At 67.1% G+C, this 19,200-nt stretch overlaps 1 protein-coding gene across 1 annotated transcript in view; it reads left to right on the forward strand.

Annotated features, from left to right (window-relative positions):
* The first annotated feature begins 1,324 nt into the window (after positions 1-1,324).
* Positions 1,325-19,200, forward strand: part of SND1 (staphylococcal nuclease and tudor domain containing 1) — a 73,035-nt gene continuing 55,159 nt past the window's right edge. Inside the window, exons 1-10 of the mRNA XM_032105707.1 lie at positions 1,325-1,429; positions 5,193-5,342; positions 6,268-6,388; positions 8,973-9,051; positions 10,097-10,257; positions 10,335-10,426; positions 11,569-11,727; positions 12,080-12,186; positions 12,425-12,515; positions 18,877-18,990. Of these exons, the coding sequence (XP_031961598.1) occupies positions 1,355-1,429; positions 5,193-5,342; positions 6,268-6,388; positions 8,973-9,051; positions 10,097-10,257; positions 10,335-10,426; positions 11,569-11,727; positions 12,080-12,186; positions 12,425-12,515; positions 18,877-18,990 (1,149 nt within the window). The 5' untranslated portion in view covers positions 1,325-1,354. The remainder of the gene's footprint in view (positions 1,430-5,192; positions 5,343-6,267; positions 6,389-8,972; positions 9,052-10,096; positions 10,258-10,334; positions 10,427-11,568; positions 11,728-12,079; positions 12,187-12,424; positions 12,516-18,876; positions 18,991-19,200) is intronic.

Consider the following 19,200-nt stretch of genomic DNA (forward strand, 5'->3'; position numbering starts at 1 on the left):
GCCCCTCCCAGCCCGGGCTGCGGTGCCGGAGCCGCTCCGTTCCCGTTCCCCGCGTTCCCCCCGTGGCCGCTCCAGTCGCCTCCTGTCCCCCACGAGTGACACGGCTCCGCTCGGGGCTGGCACAGGTCACACCGGGAGCGGCGCGGCCACGGCCGCGTCTCCAATTCGGGAAACACCGGGAGCATCCCGAACGCCTCCCAAGGGGCGGGGGCTGCTCCGGGGGAGCGCCAGCCGGTGACACGGGAGTGACCCCCGCTCCCGGCCCCCCGGGACCCCCCGGGACCCCCCGCTCCGGGCTGGGGGGTTGGTGTCACCCAGGGACGGGTGCCAGTGTCCCCTGAGGGAGGACATCCCGGGGCTGTGTCCGGACGGCGAGTGTCCCCTGCCAGGACGCGGTGACAATGAGCCACCTCAGGTGCTCGAGGCCACCTCGCCTGGCAGCGCCGCTGTCCCCGGTCCCCTCGCAGGACGCGGGTGGCCGTGGCAGGGTGCGGTGTCCGAGGGCAGGGGAGGTTTTTGGGGTGCGGGTGTAGGATCGGCGCGACCCCCGGGCAGCGGGATCGTCCCGAAAGCGGCCAAAGGTGGGTGCCCCACTCTCCCCCTTCTCCCCCCAAACCCGCACGGTGCGGGCTGCAAGCGGCCCGGGAGCCTCTGGTGGCCCCAGGGCTCTGCCTGGGCACAGGGGGTGTCACGGGGGTGTCGCGGAGAGGCCGCACAGAGCGCCGGGGGACCCTCACTCCTGCCCCCGGGGCTGCCCTGGGGGATCCCCCGGCCCCGGCCCGCTTTGGGAATGTGCCGGGGGCGCAGCTGGGCCGGCACCGGGCTGGGTCAGGGCGGGGGTCCCGCGGGCCGCCCGGGGTGACCCCGACCCCGCCCGGGGGCGGGCCCCGCCCCCGCGGCGCGCGCCGCTGACGAGAGGGGGCGGGTCTGCGCCGAGCCCCGCCCCCGGCGGTGACGGAAGGGGCGTGGCCCGGCCCGGCCCCGCCCCCGGCGCGGCGCGAGGCCACGTGTGCGCGCGGGCGGCCTTTGCCGACGTGTCCCTGGCGCCGCGCGCCCCGGAAGTCCCGCCCCCTCCCGCGCGCCGGGCCGGGCGGGGCCGCCAGGGCCGTGACGTCAGCCACGGCGCACCGCCATTGGCCGAGGCGCCGGGGGGCGGGGCGGCGCGCGCGGCGGGAGCGGCCGCCCGTTGGCCGCTGGCCGCGCGGGGGGCGGGGCCTCGCGGAGGTCACGCCCCCCCGGCACAGGCCCCGCCCCGCGGTCCCTTCCGCGCTCGCCCCGGGCCCCGCCGCGCTCGCCCCGCCGCCCGTGCCCGCCCCGGCCCGACCCGGCCCCTCCGCCCGCCCCGGGCCCCGCCATGGCCTCCGCGGCCAACCCCGGCCAGGGCGGCTCCGCGCCGCCGCCCGTCGTCCAGCGCGGCATCGTCAAGATGGTAAGGGCTGTGCCCGCCGCTCCCCGCACCGACCCCGCAGCTCGCCCGTGACCAGGGACGCCCATCTTCCGCAGACTCCTCCGGAGCCCGGGACCCCTCTCTGCTCCCCGCCTCCCTTCCCGGTAGCCGGGACCGTCTCCGCTCCCCGCCCGGTGCCCGGGTCCCCCACCCCCGGTGCAGCCGCTCCGGTGGCCCCTTTCCGCGGCCGTTGCTCGCCCGTTACGCCTCGCAGCCCGGGCACCCCGCCCTGCACCCCGGGACCCCCCTGCAGGCCGAGTCTCCCACGCCGTCCCGGGACCGGGCGCTGCACGGTGCCGCCGCCCCGGTGCCGTCCGGGCTGCTGGGAAGGGGCAGGAAGAGCTTTGGGTCCCGGGGGGCCGGACCCGGTGGTCCCGGTGGTCCCGCTCTGCTGCCGGCCCGGAAGCCCCGAGGGGTCGGGCAGCAGCGGCCGCGCGGGGCCAGCGGCGGCGGGGCCGTCCCGGGGGTGCCCCACGTGCTCCGCTCGCTGCCCTGCCCCGGCTGTCCCCGCGGGGCCGAGCGGCGGGACGGGGACCCCGAGCCCCGTGCTGGGTCCCCACGGGACAGAGCGCTGGGATGGGGTCCCCCGGGCCCTCCGGCGTCCCCGGGAAGAGTCCCCCGGGCCCCCGTGTCGGGTCCCCACGTGCGCCGGCAGCGGGGCCCGGGAGAGCGAAGGTCGGGTTGAGTCCCGGGCGCCGTGTCCCCATCCCGTGTCCCCATCCCGTGTCCCTTCCTGGTGCCTGTCCCGCCCCAGCCCATTCCCTGCCGTGTCCCCAAAGCCCCCAGATTCCTGTGCCCGAGTCCAGGTGGTTCTGGGGGTCTCGGCTGACCCCTTCCCCCACTGCCGCCTTCGGAGCGGGACCTTTTTCTGGGGTGTCACTGCACCCCGGGGCTGTGGCAGTGGTGGGGACAGGGCTGAGGACACTGCGGGGCCGGGGATGGAGACTGGAAGTCTGGGAACGCATGACAGGGATCTAGGGATGGATCCTAGAGGTTTGGAGGTGGACTCTGGGGGTCGAGATGGGCACTGGGGATGTGAGGCTGGACAGTAGAGGTCTGGGAACGGATGCTGGGGGGCTGGGGATGGACCCCAGAGGTTTGGGGACAGACACGGGGGCTTGGGAGGAGCACCGGGAATCTGGGGATGGATGCTGGAGGTTTGGGAATGGACACTGGAGGTCTGTGGTCAGACACCGGGGGTCTGGGGACACTGGAGGTCTGGCCTGGCACCATCCCCGTGCTGTGTCTCACCCTGCCCTGTCTCCTGCCCAAGCAGCAGATTTTGGGATGCTCAGGAAAACCCTCACCTGGCTGCTTGTGCCTGCCCGACGCCATCCAAGGGGATGTGGATCCACAGCAGGATTTTGGGAAGGATTTTGGAGCCTGCTGGCTGGGAGGCAGCCGTGCCTGGCGGTGCCCTGTGCCCTGTACCCCGGGATGTGCTCCGTGGTCCCCTTCCCTTTCCAGCCAGCCCAAAACCCCCCGGGGAGAGGCGGTCCCTGGCTCTCCGTGGAGCTGCCGGAGCAGCCGGATCGGTGCCAGCCACGTGCTCCGCTGCGGTTCCCGTCACAGCTCTGAGGTTTTGGGGGTTTTTTGCACCTTCCTGTTGCACAGTTCCCCCGGAATCACAGCGAGACCATGGGGTTTGGGAGCATGAGTTTGGGATGAAGAGCAGGAATTTTCCTCCCACTCCTGCCAGGATTTTTAACCCTTTGTGCCCCTCATGGGCAGCTCTGGATTCTGCATGTGCCAGCTGGATTGCGGTGCTGTCCCCTCCGGTGCTCCGGAGCCACCTCGGCAGCACGAGTTGGGTCTGTTCACCCCGAGTGCCTGTGCCGTGCCCTGTCCCTTTTCCAGGCTGGATTAAGCCTGGTTTAAGCCCACATTTGTCTGGTGGAGCCCTCAGTGGGACAGATGGCACCTGGGGTGACTTTTGCTAGCAGGGTGGGACGGTGACACCTGGGTGCTGGGACAGTGTCCCGATCCCATTCCTGCCACTGCCCGATCCCTGGAGCCATTCCCCAGCTGAGGATCCCGACAGCCACGTGCGTGCCTGACAAACGGGATGTGTGGCCACTCCATGGGCGGGGACAGGGTCACAGGGGTCTGGAGCCAGGCATGGAGTCTCCCCCCAAAGCACTGGAACACGGAGCAGCTCCGCCAAGGATCCTACCCCAGGATCCAGGGCTCGTGGTGGGGATGGAACAGAGCAGCTCCGGCATCCCCTGGCCTCCTCATGCCCTATAAATTAAAGATTAAGGTTAATTACAGCCATGAAACCTCTAAGTCCTTAAGCACAGAGAGCACTGAGCCTTTGCCGGGATCGCTCTGGGCGTAGCTCGGGCCGCAATTCCCGGTGGCTTCTGCAGCATTCCCGGCTCTGCCGTGGCTCTGGGTGGTGGGGGGCAGCAGAAGGCGTGCAGGGGGCACCCGGGCACTCGGGGGGGCTCAGTGGGGCTCGTTGCAGAGGGATTCGGTGTCCCGGGCACGGGGCCAGGCTGGCTCTGGTGGTGGAGCAGAGCCAGAGGGGTTTGAGATCCCTGCGAGCATCCGTGGGGATTTGGGGTGGCAGGGAGCCAGGGCTGAAAGCCGACCCCGAGGCTGGATACAGCGATCCCGTGTGCCCAGAGCCAGCAGCGGTGTGAGCGGGAATGGGGAGATCCCCTGGAACAGGGAGAGCCCAGGGAACAAGGAGATCCTGGGAACAGGGAGATCTCTGTCTGCTGGCCCGGAGCCTGGCCCTGCTGCAGGAGCTGGGACCGTGCCTGACTTGGAATGTGGGGCTGGAGGTGTGGGGGAACCCTGGGAGAGAGGACGGAGGTGGGACTGCCCAGCTCGGAGCTCTCAGCAGCCATGGGGGGGATGGCCCGGCTGGGCTCATCTGGGAAGCACCAGGAGGAAAATCCCGATTTTCCAAATCCTCCTTGGTGTTCTGTGGGCACAGAGGTGACCCCAAGTCCAGGTGTGCTGAGCTCTGGGGGAGGGGACAGAAGGGAGCTCAGAGCCCCTCCAGTGCCAGCCCTGCCATGGCAGGGACACCTCCCACTGTGCCAGGCTGCTCCAGCCCCAATGTCCAGCCTGGCCTTGGCCACTGCCAGGGATCCAGGGGCAGCCCCAGCTGCTCTGGGCACCCTGGGCCAGGGCCTCACCACCCTCCCAGCCAGCAATTCCCAATTCCCAATCTCCCACCCAGCCCTGCCCTCTGGCACTGGGAAGCCATTCCCTGGCTCCTGTCCCTCCATGCCTTGGCCCCAGTCCCTCTGCAGCTCTCCTGGAGCCCCTTTAGGCCCTGCAAGGGGCTCTCAGCTCTCCCTGCAGCTTCTCCTCTCCAGGTGAGCACCCCCAGCTCTCCCAGTCTGGCTCCAGAGCAGAGGGGCTCCAGCCCTGGAGCAGCTCCGGGGCCTCTCTGGGCTCTCTCCAGCAGCTCCAGGTCCTGCTGCTGTGTCCCCAGGGCTGGGGCAGCTCTGCAGGTGGGGTCTCACCTTGGCACAGGGACAGAATTCCCTGTTTCCCTGCTGGGGATGAGCGCAGGACATGGATTTTGGCCCCATCCTGGGGGGGTGGGACAGCTCCTGGCTCTCCGGGCTGTCACACGCGGTGCTGCTGAGTCCCCGGGCAGGGCAGGGCGCATCCCTTGGCAATTCTGTGTGTCCGTGCAGCGTCGCCTTCCCGTGCCCAACCTGTCCCTTCCCAGCTGCCACCGCCGTGTCTGGGGGACCCCGGTGACCCTTCCTTGTCCCCGCAGGTGCTGTCGGGCTGTGCCATCATCGTGCGGGGACAGCCCCGTGGGGGGCCCCCCCCCGAGCGCCAGATCAACCTCAGCAACATCCGAGCCGGGAACCTGGCCCGGCGCGCAGCCCCCGGCCAGCCGGACGCCAAGGACACCCCGGACGAGGTGGGTGCTGCCCCTGCCCCCGGGCACCCCTGGGGGGCACAGGCAGGTCCGTCCCAGGGGGCACGGGGGGAGCAGGCCGGGAAGGATCCGCTGGGTCCAGCCCCCAGTGAGGATTTGGGGGGGATTTTCTCCTTCCTTGCCCCTCTACGCTTGGGATGGGACCGGCGTCGTGGGGGCTCAGGGGGATGGTTTGGGGCACTCGGGGGGGGTGGTTTGGGGCACACGGGGGGTGGTTTGGGGCACACCGGGGGTGGTTTGGGACTCGGGGGATGGTTTGGGGCACACGGGGGATGGTTTGGGGCACACCGGGGGTGGTTTGGGGCACACAGGGCGGTCCCAGAGCCGCTCCGTGCCGGCGAGGCCCGGCCCCCCTCCTCCTGCGGGCCGGGGGCGGTGGGAGCAGCGCTGGCAGATAATTGCTCTCCCTGGGGAGTTTTGTCTTCCCAAACAGCCTCTAAATGTCACTCTTTGCCGAAGTGACGCCTGTCAGCCCCGCTAATTGTTTATGAGCGCGTCATGTTCCCACCTCCGGCCGCGCTCCCGCCCACCTGCCGCGCTGGAGCGGGAAGGAGCTCCGGGAACGCGCTCCAGAGCCTCCTGCGCCCACCGCGGGGCTGGGACAGCCCTGTGCTCCCAGCCGGGCTCATCCCGCTCCGCTCCTGTCCCGGGAGCTCCTGGGAAGGAGCCCTGGGAGCTCTCAGTGCATCCATGGGAGTTGGGGCTGCTCCGCGAGTTTTCCTGGGCTCAGCTCGGTTTTGGGGAGCTGGAAAACCTCCCGGGATCCCTCTGTGGGGCAGTTTCTCCCGAGGAGTAACGGAGTGGGTTCCTAGTGGAGCGCTCCTGGAGGAGAACGGGATCTCCAGGGAATTCTGGGCTTCCCCCTCTGCCCTGGACCCTCCAGCTCACGGCGCTTCCCTCCCCGCAGCCCTGGGGCTTCCCGGCCCGGGAGTTCCTGCGGAAGAAGCTGATCGGGAAGGAGGTTTGCTTCACCGTGGAGTACAAGACCCCGCAGGGCCGCGAGTACGGCATGGTGTACCTGGGGAAAGGTGGGTCCGGGGGGGAGCACGAGGGGAGGTTTGGGGTGGGTTGGGATGTGCTGTCAGCAGGAGGATGCATTCCCACTTTTCCATGGATTCCCAGCTTTGGGAGGGGGGTGGTGCCCGGTGCTGATCCCGGCTGAGCTTGTGGACACGAGGAGCAGCGCTGGGTGGATTCTCGTTGCTTCCCCCTTTTCCATGCTTTTTGTTGTAACAAATCTCTGGCTTGTCTGTGGCTGAGATCCCAGTAGGAAGCAGCTTCCCAGGAGGAATCCACCCTGAGCATTCCGGGTGGGTTTCGGGGCTCTCCCTCCCTGTGTCCCCTCAGCCGTGGCCATGGCCAGTGCTGGCTTTATCCCTGCCCAGAATTCCCGTGCCCTCGGGATTCAAGGGATGGGATCTCGGCTGGGGAAGCTCCCGGGACCCAGCTCGTCCTCCAGAGCCTCCCTGCTCCTGGGGCAGGTGGGTGCTCTGAGTGTGGCCGGGACAGCCCCCCGTGGGATATTTGGGATACCAGCAGGATGTGGCCAGGCTTGGACACAGCTCCCTGGCACTGCAGTCCCGTGGGAAAAGGGAAGCAGCAGGCGCAGGAAAGGGGCTGGGAAGGAGCTCGGGGGCTGCTGGATTTTGGAGGAAGTTCCTGGGGAGCCCCAGTAGAGACTGGGGGGGTCGGGTGCCCTCAGCCCCACATCCCTGTGTACTTGGCTGTTTTCCCTGTGGGAATGGGCTGGAGAGGGGGAGCAGGTGCTCCAGGTGCGCTTCCTGTGGCACTTGGAGCCTTTCCTGGCATTCCCGTGCCACTCGGAGCCTTTCCATGGCAGGAGCCGGGATCGGCTCACCCAGCCGGGAGTTGCTGCCATCCCGGGCTCATCCCGAGGCCAGCAAGATGGAGCAGGGTGCTCTGCCTGGAGGCCCAGGGAGGTGGCCCAGGGTGGGGGCAGAGGCTCCCTCTGGCTCCGGGATCCGAGGATCCGTGGCAGGGATGGGGGGCCCAGGATCGCTGCTGGCTCCCGGATCCCAGAGGATCAGCAGCGCGTCTGTGGCTCCCTGGGAAGGCTGGAGCTCCCTCCGTGGGGGTTTCTGGGCTCAGCTGGGTGTGGCCGAGGTGGGCAGTGCCTGCTTGGAGCCCCTCGCTGCTCCCAGGCCGTCCCAGAGCTGAAGTCCCATTGCTCCATCCTGGCACATTCCAGGCGGCTCCTCCCGTGTCCCCCTGCAGGAACACGAGAGCCCCGCGGGGCCGGGGCTGCGGAAAGGGCAGTGGGACCCTCGGTGCTGCAAATCCCTGGGTGTCAGAGTTACCTCCGTGCTCCAGGAGCGTTTGGACAGCACCCTCCGGCACAGGGTGGGATTTTGGGATGTCCTGGTCAGGCCCAGGAGCTGGATCGATGATCCCTGTGGGGCCCTTCCCACTCAGGGTACTCCATGACGCATTCCTGAGCTCCCAGTTTGCTGGGAGGGATCGGAATCAGAATTGTTTTGTTTGGGAAAGACCTCCAAGATCCACAATCACTGAATCCAATGTTTGATTTGAACCTTGGATTTTGGGAAGCTGCTGCTCTGCTCTCCCCCTGAGCCCCCGTCCAGCCCAGGCAATCCCGGTGTCGGGAATAAAGCTGGGAAGGGTTTGGATGTTGGCTCCTGCTGGGGCCTCTCCCGGTGCCGTCCCCATCCCTGCTCCAGCCCAGCCGGGAACAGCGCGGGCGGGGGAAATGAGGCAGAAAATGTTCCCTGATGAAGTTTGTCAGGGTTTAAACACCATTAGTGTGGGAATGCTGTGACAGATTCCTGCCAGCCCTGCGGCAGCTCCGGGATGGGGGGGATGGACAGTGGGGAGCTCTGCCGAGGGATGGGCACAGGCTGGATCCATGGGATGAGGCCAGAGAAGTGAGGGACAATCAGGCAAAGTGCCAGGTCCTGCCCTTGGGTCACCCCAAGCCCCTGCAGCGCTCCAGGCTGGGGCAGAGGGGCTGGAAAGCTGGGAAGGGCCCTGGGGGTGCTGTGCCAGCGGCTGGACAGGAGCCCAGGGGTGCCCAGGGGGCAGGAGGAGGCCGATGGCCCCTGGGCTGTGGCAGCCCCAGCGTGGGCAGAGCCCCAGGGCAGGGACTGTCTCCTGTGCTGGCCCTGCTGAGGGACCCTCTGGGATCCTGGGGGCAGCTCCGGGCCCCTCTGGGCAGGGAGCTGGGAAGGGTCTGGAGCCCCAGGAGCGGCTGAGGGAGCTGGGAAGGGGCTCAGGCTGGAGCAAAGGAGGCTCAGGGGGACCTTGTGGCTCTGCACAAGTCCCTGACAGGAAGGGGCAGCCGGGGGGGTCGGGCTCTGCTGCCAGGGAACAGGGACAGGAGAGAGGGAACGGCCTCAGGCTGGGCCAGGGGAGGCTCAGGGTGGGCACCAGCAGGAATTTCCCCATGGAAAGGGTGCTCAGGCCTTGGCAGGGGCTGCCCAGGGAGCCCGGGCTGGGGGCAGAGGTGTCCCCAGGAGAGCTCTGTGCTGGCGCTCGGGGTTGTTCCAGCCCTGCTCACTGGGATCACTGGGAATGCTGGGATCCCCATGTCCCTGAGGCTCCTCTCACCCTCCCGCTCCTCTCCTCTCCCCACAGACACCAGTGGTGAGAACATCGCCGAGTCCCTGGTGGCCGAAGGATTGGCTTCCCGGCGGGAAGGGATCCGAGCCAACAAGTACGTGCAGGGCTCCCATCCCCATCCCCGGCTGGTGCTCCGGGCACGGAGCCGTTGGATCCCTCGGCTCTGGGGGGCCAGGCCCTGCTCCGTGGCTCTCGAGGTGCCCTCGTCCCACAGGCCTCCCCAGGGTGTCCCGGGGGCTTTGGAGTTGGGATGTGGAGGGCCTGGGTGGGGGCTGCCTCCTCTCCCATGGACAGAGCTGTGTCCCTGGGCGGCGGAGCAGGGACTCTCTGGGAGTCTCCGAAGTCACACCTGGCTGGGGTGGAATCGCCTCAGTTCCCGCTGGAGAGGAGGTGCTGGGACATTCCTGGTGCTGGATCCAGCTGGGTGATCCCTGTGCCAGCAGAGCCGAGGCTTTTCCTGGGCTCTGTCACATCCTGGGGTGTGGGAGAAGCCCGGCCTGGGCTGTGGGGTGCTGCATCCATGGGGACAGGGATCCCATTCCAGAGGTGCAGGACAGTTCCAGGCCAGGGTCAGCCTCATTCGTAGGATCCTGGAATGGCTGGGTGGGAAGGGAGCTCAGAGCCCCTCCAGTGCCAGCCCTGCCATGGCAGGGACACCTCCCACTGTGCCAGGCTGCTCCAGCCCCAATGTCCAGCCTGGCCTTGGCCACTGCCAGGGATCCAGGGGCAGCCCCAGCTGCTCTGGGCACCCTGTTTGATATCCCAGGATTTCTTGTGGTGGGGCTGGTGCCAGGGCCGGGAGGGGATCGTGGTCGCCTTGGTGGCCCTTCAGTGGCCGCCTGTGTGTGCAGGGCTGTGATGATCTGTGGATTCCCAGGGAATGTGCCTTCCCTGCTCTCCCAAACCTGCTCTGCCCTGCTGGGAGCCGGGAACGCCGCTGCCTTTCCATGGTGGTGCCAAAAGCAGCCTCTGGAAGGGTTCCCTGGGCTCAGCCTCCCCAGTCTGTGGGAGGAGCTGCTTCCAGCTGTATTCCCCCTGGAATGTGTGCTGGGGATGGGAGTGACCACAGCACTACAGCATCCCCAAAAGTGCCCGGGACAGGGAGATTCCCAGGGATCCATTCCCGCCCTGTCCCTCAGCCCGGAGCAGAGCCGGCTGGCTGAGCTGGAGGAGCAGGCCCGGAGCGCCAAGAAGGGGATGTGGAGCGAGGGCTCGGGATCGCACACCGTGCGGGACCTCAAGTACAGCCTGGAGAACCCCCGGCACTTCGTGGACTCCCTGCACCAGAAGCCTGTCAATGGTAAGGTGTCCCTGTGTCCCCGTGTCCCCGTGTCCCATTCCCGGCCCAGCGGGACGAGCTCCGGTGTCGCTCCTCAGCCATCATCGAGCACGTGCGGGACGGCAGCGTGGTGAGGGCCCTGCTCCTGCCTGACTTCTACCTGGTCACCGTCATGCTCTCGGGGATCAAGGTGAGCCCATTCCCTCGGCCAGATTGCTGAATTCCCGCGGCCGAATTCCCTCCTTGTCCGAGCTCCTCGGCACTGGCCGCTCTCTGGGTCCCAGAGCAGGGAGGGATGGAGGGACATCGGTGTCACCTGCTGGCCCTGCACGACCAGGCCGGGGGGAGCCCGAGGTGTCACCGTGGGGTGGGGACAGCTGTGGGTTGGGTGCGGCTGTTGGACACCCTGATCAGGGTTGTGGTGGGAGTTCACGGAATCCCTGAGGCTGGAAAAGCCCTCCCAGCCCATCCAGTCCCAGCTCTGCCCCATCCCCACCTTGGCCCCAGCCCAGAGCCCTCAGTGCCACCTCCAGGAATTCCTTGGACACCTGCAGGGATGGGCACTCCAAAGCTCCCTGGGCAGCCCCTGCCAAGGCCTGAGCACCCTTTCCATGGGGAAATTCCTGCTGATGTCCAGGTTCAAGGAACCACAGACTTGTTTAGGTGGGAAGGGACCTCAGGGCCCCTCCAGTGCCAGCCCTGCCATGGCAGGGACACCTCCCACTGTGCCAGGCTGCTCCAGCCCCAATGTCCAGCCTGGCCTTGGCCACTGCCAGGGATCCAGGGGCAGCCCCAGCTGCTCTGGGCACCCTGGGCCAGGGCCTGCCCACCCTCCCAGCCAGCAATTCCCAATTCCCAGTCTCCCATCCAGCCCTGCCCTCTGGCACTGGGAAGCCATTCCCTGGCTCCTGTCCCTCCATGCCTTGGCCCCAGTCCCTCTGCAGCTCTCCTGGAGCCCCTTTAGGCCCTGCAAGGGGCTCTCAGCTTTCCCTGGAGCTTCTCCTCTCCAGGGGAGCACCCCCAGCTCTCCCAGCCTGGCTCCAGAGCAGAGGGGCTCCAGCCCTGGAGCAGCTCCGGGGCCTCTCTGGACTCTCTCCAGCAGCTCCAGGTCCCTTTCCAGGGATCCCCAGAGCAGGAGTTGGTCCTTGTATCCCAGGCAGTGTTTCCCAGGGCAGTCACAGGGCTCTGTCCTTACATAAATTCCCTGATTTCAGCCCCCAAAGCACCCCCAGAGCTGGGGAATGGGGGCTGCCTCCTCCCCAGGGGGGTTCCCACCCTCTTTCCACAGTTTCTGGGCCCATCCCGTGCCCTGACTGTCCCTGTGTCCCGCAGTGTCCCACGTTCAAGCGCGAGGCCGATGCTCCCGAGGTCCCGGAGCCGTTCGCAGCTGAAGCCAAGTTTTTCACGGAGTCGCGGCTGCTCCAGAGGGACGTGCAGATTGTCCTGGAGAGCTGCCACAACCAGAACATCCTGGGCACCATCCTGCACCCGGCAAGTGGCGCCGGGGGCATGGGCAGGGTCTGGGGGGGCTGGGGGTGCTCGAGGGGGTTGCAGGGTGCTGCCAGTGGGGGAAATGGGAGTTGTGGTGGGTCTGGGAGATCCTGGTTCAGTGAGGACGGCAGAGCCCGGGGGCGTCCCTGGGATCTGTGGGCTCTTTCCCAGTGGATTTGGGAGATCCTGGTCCTTGTGGGGAGGGCAGAGCCCGGGGGTGTCACTGGGGGGTCTCCGGTAGCACTGGGAGCTCAGGGGACATGGAAGGGGCTGTGCAGGGTCCCCCCCAGCAGGGACAGGGACGGGGGTCCTGGGGGGTCCTGCTGATCCCAGGCCCTCTCTCGTCTTCCAGAATGGGAACATCACGGAGCTGCTGCTCAGGGAGGGCTTTGCCCGCTGCGTGGATTGGTCCATCGCTGTCTACACCCGCGGCGCCGACAAACTGCGCGCGGCCGAGAGGTGGGGCAGGCGTGGGGACGGGGATCCTGCTGATCCCAGCTGACCCCACCCAATCCCACTGCCCCCACTGTTCCCAGCTGCATCCCTGGAGTGCCCAGAGCAACTCCAGCCCCTTCCCAGCCCCGTGTGGCTCATCCTGGGTGGGATTGATGGGATCTCCCTGGGGCTTTGCTGGGAATGTCACCCCCAGCCCGTCCAGGTGTCCCAGCCCCGGTGTCCCACTGTCCCCACCCCCCAGGTTTGCCAAGGAGCACAAGCTGAGGATCTGGAGGGATTATGTGGCCCCCACGGCAAACCTGGATCAGAAGGACAAACAGTTCGTGGCGAAGGTGAGCAGGGCTGGGAATGGGACATTTGGGAACTGGGGGCAGAGGACAGCGTGCCCAGCTCCCGATCCGGCCTCTCCATGGGTTTGGACAAACCCCAGAGGTTTCCCACAGCTGGATCCCAGTGCAAAACCACCCAGCTGCACTCCAGGATCGCCGGCAGGGCTGGAGTGGGAAGAGGTGCCAGGGGAAGGGAAGGAGCCCCAAGAGAGGGGCTGTGGTCTGTGGGAATGGGCCGGGGTGTCCTGGCACCGTGCTCCGGTCCTCTGGGGTCACAGGGGTGGCCTCGCATCTCCACTGATTCCCGATGCTCCCAGAGGAATGGCTGCACCATGGATTGATTCCCGATGTTCCCAGGGGAATGGCTGCCCCATGGGTTGATTCCCGATGCTTCCAGGGGTTTGGTTGTCCCATGGATTGATTCCCGATGCTCCCAGAGGGTTGTTTGCCCCATGGGTTGATTCCCGATGTTCCCGGGGGAATGGCTGCCCCATGGGTTGATTCCCGATGTTCCCAGGGGTTGTTTGCCCCATGGATTGATCCCCACTGCTCCCAGGGCTCGGAGAATCCGCTGAGCCCGCTCCCAGTGGGTGCTGGTGTGGGGCCGTGGGGCTCTGGGCAGCCGCGCCGTTCCCTGCCCGTGTTCCTGCCCATGGATGCCCCGGGAATCCCTGCCCCGGCGCGGGTGGGATGCGGGAGCTGCGGGATCCGGGCAGGATCCGTGGGATCGGCCCCACTAGATGGAGCTGCCGCCTCGCCCACCGCCACAGCTCCGGAGCCGCTGGAATTTCCCTGGGAATGGGCAGCAGCCGCATTTCTTGGAAAGTCGGCCTGGTCCCTGCGCAGGGCCGGATCCTGCCCTGAGCGTCCTTCCAGCTGCTCCCGTCCTACCGGGATTGTGTCCGGGACCCCCGCCTCTCCCGGCTTCTCCTGGGGGGATGCGCGAATGGGGTCGAGCCTGGCAGATCCTGGGGAAAAGCAGGAATGGGATCGAGCCCGGCAGATCCTGGGGGGCTCCCGGATGCCGGGGTTGAACGGAGCAGCGATGGAAAAGCTCTGGAGCTGCCGGGCAGGGACAGCCAGGAGTTCCTGCAGCTGCTCCAGCCTCATCCATGTGGAGCTGATCCCTGTGGTGCCGTCAGCTCGTGTCCGGGGGGACGAGGTTGGGAATGGCTCCTGTGCTTGCTCTGGTGGCTCGGATGTGGCTGGGACAGGAGCAGAGGTCCCCAAAACCTCCCCAAAACGGGAGGGGTTTGCTGGGCGTTCCCTGTGGGAGCCGTGCAGGGACACTGAGCTCAGAGGGGCTCTGGGAAGCCAGAATCGAGAGCCCATCCCTCGGGATAAGGACGTGGTCGTCCCCTCCCCGTGGTGGTGACAAATGCCACCTGGGCAGGTGTCCCGTGGGCACGGCAGGGCCATGTGCCGGCGCTGGAACGCTGGGAAGCACCGCTGGCAGTGGCTGCTGCCGGAGCGGTGCCAGGAGCGGTGCCAGGAGCGGTGCCAGGAGCGGTGCCAGGGCCGTCAGTCACGCTCCGCTCAGCTGCTGGAGGGGGCGGCTGGATGCTCCCGGCGCTTCCAAGATGCCGTGATTTTGTGGGATAGCAGCAGGCGGGGCCCACCCCAGTCTCTTGGAAGGGGTGTCCGGGGTGGCTTTGGGATCTGCAGCATCCCCAGCCCATGGGGGAAACATCCCCCGGGAGCAGTGGGGATCCAGCATTCCCCTGGGAACGGTGGGGATTGAGCCCCGGTGCCGTGGGGTGGGACGCTCTCGGGTTGGGGGGGCAGAGTTTGGGGGATGCCCCCAATTCCGGGCAGAGCCCCCGGCTCTGCGGGCCCCCCCGGGCTGGGAGGGCTCCCGGTTCCGCTCCGGCCTGGTCCGGATTCCCTGCGAGCCCCCCAAAGGCAGCAAACACAACGTCCTGCTTTTTGGGGAGGAGACGTGGGATTTCTCCGCCCTGTGGGTCGCTCCCGCTCTTTGCACGGGGCTCTGGAATTCTTTGGCAGCCGCAGCCCCCCCGGGTTTCGGTGTCACTTTGGGGGCTTTTTTTTTTCCCCCCCTTGCCCGGAATTGTGAGTGACAAGGAAAATCAGGACAGATGCCCACACGGCCGCAGTGCCAGCGCTGCTCCCGCAGCTGGGCACGTGTCCGGCCTCCTCCCCGGGGCTCCGTCCGTGTCCGTGTCCGTGTCCGTGTCCGTGTCCGTGCAGCGGCCGCAGCCGCGGGGCCGGGCACGCAGCGGGTGCGCAGGGACGGCCCCGGCGCCGCAGCCGCCTCCGTGCTCGGCACGACGGGGCTCGTTCGCAGCGGCAGAGCTGACGCAGGAGCTGCTGGAGGGGGCTGCGAGGGGCGGGGGAGGAGGAGGAGGAGGAAGATCCCAACCTGCCTTTGCACCGCTGATCAACCGCGGCAAATGGGCTCGGGCTGCCGGCGCTGGGAGCACGGGACTGGGCTGGGGGAGCAGGGCAGGCTCGGCCTCGGTTGTGGGTTTGGTGCCTGCGAGTGGCGAGGAGGGAAGCGGAGGAACGGCAGTGTCGAAGGGGCTAGAGGCTCTCTGCCGAAATCCCTGCGTCAGCCGGTCTCGGAGCAGCGGGATTTGGGACACGCTGCGGAGCCGTGCCTGCGTTCGGCTGGGAGCCATCCTCTGCCGGCACGGGGGGGCTGCGGCAGCCCGTTCCCGGCTCTGGGCTCGGGGGGCTCCTGTAGCAGCCCCGGGCCGTGTCCCGGCTCCGCTTCCTGTCCTGCCACGCTCTGGTGGATGGGGCTGAACCAGGCCTGGCTGCTTTGATCTTGATTTTTATTCCCTTTGCTGGGAGCTCTGGCCGTGGCCAAATCACCCTGGAGCTGGTGGGATGTGCCAGAGCCAGGCCCGGGAGCTGCTCCTGAGCTGAGCCGTGTGCCAGACCCTGCCAAAACCCCTCTAAAGGACATTTTTGGGATGGGGGGGGGAACACTCGACCCTCTCCTGGTGCTGGGCTGTGGCTCCCCAAGTGCCACTGTCCTTGTTGGGGTGCAGGAGGTCACCCTCAGCTTTGGGGATGCTCCTTGTGCCTCCCAGAACAGGGATGCTGTCCTGGGAGCACAGCGGTCAGGAGCCTTGGGAGCTGGGACATGTCCCCCTGGTCCCCAGGCACGGGGGTCCTTGTGCCCCCCAGCTCCCAGGGAAACCAGCCCTAAAGGTGGGATCCTGGCACCCCGAGGTCACGTCCCAGCATTCCAATGTCACATCCCGGCACCCCGAGGTGGCCGGGTCGCAGCCAAGTGGCTGCTCTGTGTCTGTCTGTGGTCATTCCCAGGGATTGGGATCAGCATTTGGAATCAGCTGCACCTGTGGGGCACATCCAGGGTTTGTGGGGTGGGGTCCTGCTGCCAGACCCCCCGGAAGGGTGGAATTCCCGATGGAATTCCCGGTCCTCAGAGGAAGAGCTGCTCCCCTCTTCCTCCTCTGCTTCCTTCTCCTCCTCCTCGGGCAGGAGCAGCCAGGCTGGTCCTGGCTCCGGCTCTGGCTCTGTGCCTGTCCTGCCCTGGGCATTCCAAACTGGGAGGTTTTGTGTCCTGTACTGGTCCCAGTTCTCCTGCCCTGTGTGCCCCCAGTGCTGGGCGCAAGCGAAGCCTGGGGTGGAAAATTGGGGACCTTGTTGGGATCAGCTCTTGCAGTGAGGAAAAAAATCTTCCCTGATAAATGTGGACAGGGCTGTGAGCTCCGTGCCCTGGGAGCGGCGATGGGATGGGGGTGACCAGCCTGGCCGGGGCCGCGGGGCCATTCCTGGCCTGCCCTCCCCACTCCCAGCCCAGGGACTCAGGAAGCAGCAGCTGGAGCGTGCTGGCTCTGCAAGAAACAGCTGCAGAGGTTTAAAGAAATAATCCCTCCAATCCCTTTATCAAAGGCCTCTTGCAGGCGAGAGAAGCCACAGTAAATATTGGATAAGGGGAGTGGATGCAGCGGCCTGGGAACGGGCCGGGAGACAATGCCCCGGCGGTGCCACCGTGTCACCCCCGACCCTCCTGCAGGAGGAGGGGACGCGTGCCCGGGGGGGGTGAGCACCCGGGGGTCCCCCTCGTGTCACCCTGCTCTGTCCTGCCTGGGACTGGCATCCCTCGGGAGCCCTGGCTCCAGGTGCCGTGTCCTGCTGCATCCTGTGTCCCATGTCCTCCAGCATTCCTTGTCCTGCCGTACCCCGTATCCTCAGCATCCCATATCCTGCAGGGACCCTTTGCAACTGGGTCAGGGTCCTGCAGAGACCCTGGGGGTCCCTCTTGGCTCCTGCTGCCACCCTGCTCTGTCCTGCCTGGCACTGGCAGCCCCTGGGTGCCCTGGCTCCAGGTGCTGTGTCCTCCTGCATCCATGTCCTGCTGCATCCATGTCCCAGCTGGCTCAGGGCCCTGCAGAGCTGCTGCCACCCAGCTGTGTCCTGCCTGGGAGCCACAATGTCCCTGCTTCCGGGGCCGTGTCGTGCTGCATCCCGTATCCTATATCCATGTCCTGCTGCATCCCGTGTCCTGCTTCTTCCCATGTCCTGCTGCATCCTCTATCCTACGTCCGTGTCCTGCTACATCCATAGCCTGCTTCTTCCCATGCATGTCCTGCTACATCCCATATTCTGCTACATCCCACATGCTACATCCCATATCCTGCTTCATCCCGTGTCCTGCTGCATCCCATATCCTATATCCATGTCCTGCTGCATCCCGTGTCCTGCTGCATCCCATATCCTATATCCATGTCCTGCTGCATCCCGTGTCCTGCATCCCCCTCGCAGCCGGCTCATCCCGGCGCAGGGTCCCGTGAGTTCGTCCTGCCGGGAAGGGACGCTGGGGGCCGGAGGGGCCCGGCCAGTCCCCGCTGCTGCTCCCGCACGGATCCGGGCCGGGCCGCAGCGCCGGGAGCTGCTGGAATGCCGGGAGCTGCCGGAGTGCCGGGAGCTGCTGGCCGGCTGCTGCCTCCTGCCAGGGAACAAATGAGATGTGACCGCAGCTCCCGCGGCTCCCCGGGAAGCGTGTGCTGGATGTGTAATGGAGCGCGGGATCTGCCCCCGGAGCTGACCCGCAGCGGCCCTGGCTGCAGCAGCTCCGCTTCGCATCCCGCTTTTCCCAAGTCTTGGGCGGGAGGAAGGAGAGAGGCCGCTCCCTCCTCGCCCCGGGATGCCCTGGAGCGTGAGATTGGATTACTCCACTTGGCAGGCGCACGGCGTTGGGCTGCTCCCGCCGAGGGAAAATCCGGGGGCTGGGAGCCGGGAGAGGCCGGGGCCGCGCGCGGGGACGTTCCCGGGGGCTTTGCTGAGCACTGGCGATCCTCGGTGTCCGCTCGCATCTCAGTTCCCGAAATCCTGCTCTCCCTCCGGCCGAGCGCGCGGGGCGGGGCGGATGCGTTTGCCGGGCAGAAAGGGCTGGAGTAGGGCAGCTCCCGTCTCCTTCCGAGGCTCTGTGGGATCGGGAGCATCGTGGATAAGCAGCAGCGGGAGCCGGGGGGACTGGGGGGAGTGGGCAGGGAAAAGGTCCCTGTCTTGCCAGTGGGAATATCCAGGGGCTGGAGAACTGGGAATGTTAAACCCGTGTGTCCTGGGATCCTCCTGGCCCCTCCACCTGGAGCCAGGCTGGGAATGCTGGGAGTGTCCAGTCTGGAGAGGAGAAGCTCCACGGAGAGCTCGGAGCCCCTTGCAGGGCCTAAAGGGGCTCCAGGAGAGCTGCAGAGGGACTGGGGCCAAGGCATGGAGGGCCAGGAGCCAGGGAATGGCTTCCCAGTGCCAGAGGGCAGGGCTGGATGGGAGATTGGGAATTGGGAATTGCTGGCTGGGAGGGTGGGCAGGCCCTGGCCCAGGGTGCCCAGAGCAGCTGGGGCTGCCCCTGGATCCCTGGCAGTGGCCAAGGCCAGGCTGGACATTGGGGCTGGAGCAGCCTGGCACAGTGGGAGGTGTCCCTGCCATGGCAGGGCTGGCACTGGAGGGGCTCTGAGGTCCCTTCCCGCCCAAACCATTCCAGCATTCCATGACTTTATGATCCTCATTAGTTTGCTCCCACCACAGGCTGTCCTTGCTCCCTCCTCCACGAGCATCATCCTGTGTCACGTATCCAGCTGGCGCTCCTCTCCCCTCTGGAATTGCCTCTGGAATGAGACCTGGGGGGCTGAGCCCTGGCACAGGACACACGCAGCTGGCAGTGCCCTGGAGTGCCACATGTCACTGTCCCGGGAGCCACATTCCCCTGGTGACCCCCTGGACACCTGGCATGGGGCTGGAGCCACTCACTGTGCCGAGGGTGGAAGTCGGGGTGGCAGAGCTGGTGGCACCTGGCCCTGGGTGTGCCCAGCTGTGCCCAGCTGTGCCCAGGTGCCCGCTGTCCCCACCTCAGCTCTGTCTCTGTCCCCAGGTGATGCAGGTGCTCAACGCCGACGCCATCGTGGTGAAGCTCAACTCCGGGGACCACAAAACCATTCACCTGTCCAGCATCCGGCCCCCGCGGCTCGAGGGGGACATCGCCCAGGTGAGGGGACAGGGCACAGGGAGGGGACAGGGCACAAGTGAGGGGACAGGGCACAAGGATAGAGGGCACAGGGAGGGACCGGGCAGGGGGCCGGATCAGCTCTGTGCGGAGACCCCTCCCCATGGGGCTCCTGCTCTCTCTGGGATGGCCAAGCCCCCTGTTCCCTTCCTGTGGGAGCCCCATCCCACGGGATGCAGGAGGCCTGGGAAG

The sequence above is a fragment of the Corvus moneduloides genome, chromosome 4 (genome assembly GCF_009650955.1).
Source record: "Corvus moneduloides isolate bCorMon1 chromosome 4, bCorMon1.pri, whole genome shotgun sequence".
Lineage (NCBI taxonomy): Eukaryota > Metazoa > Chordata > Aves > Passeriformes > Corvidae > Corvus > Corvus moneduloides.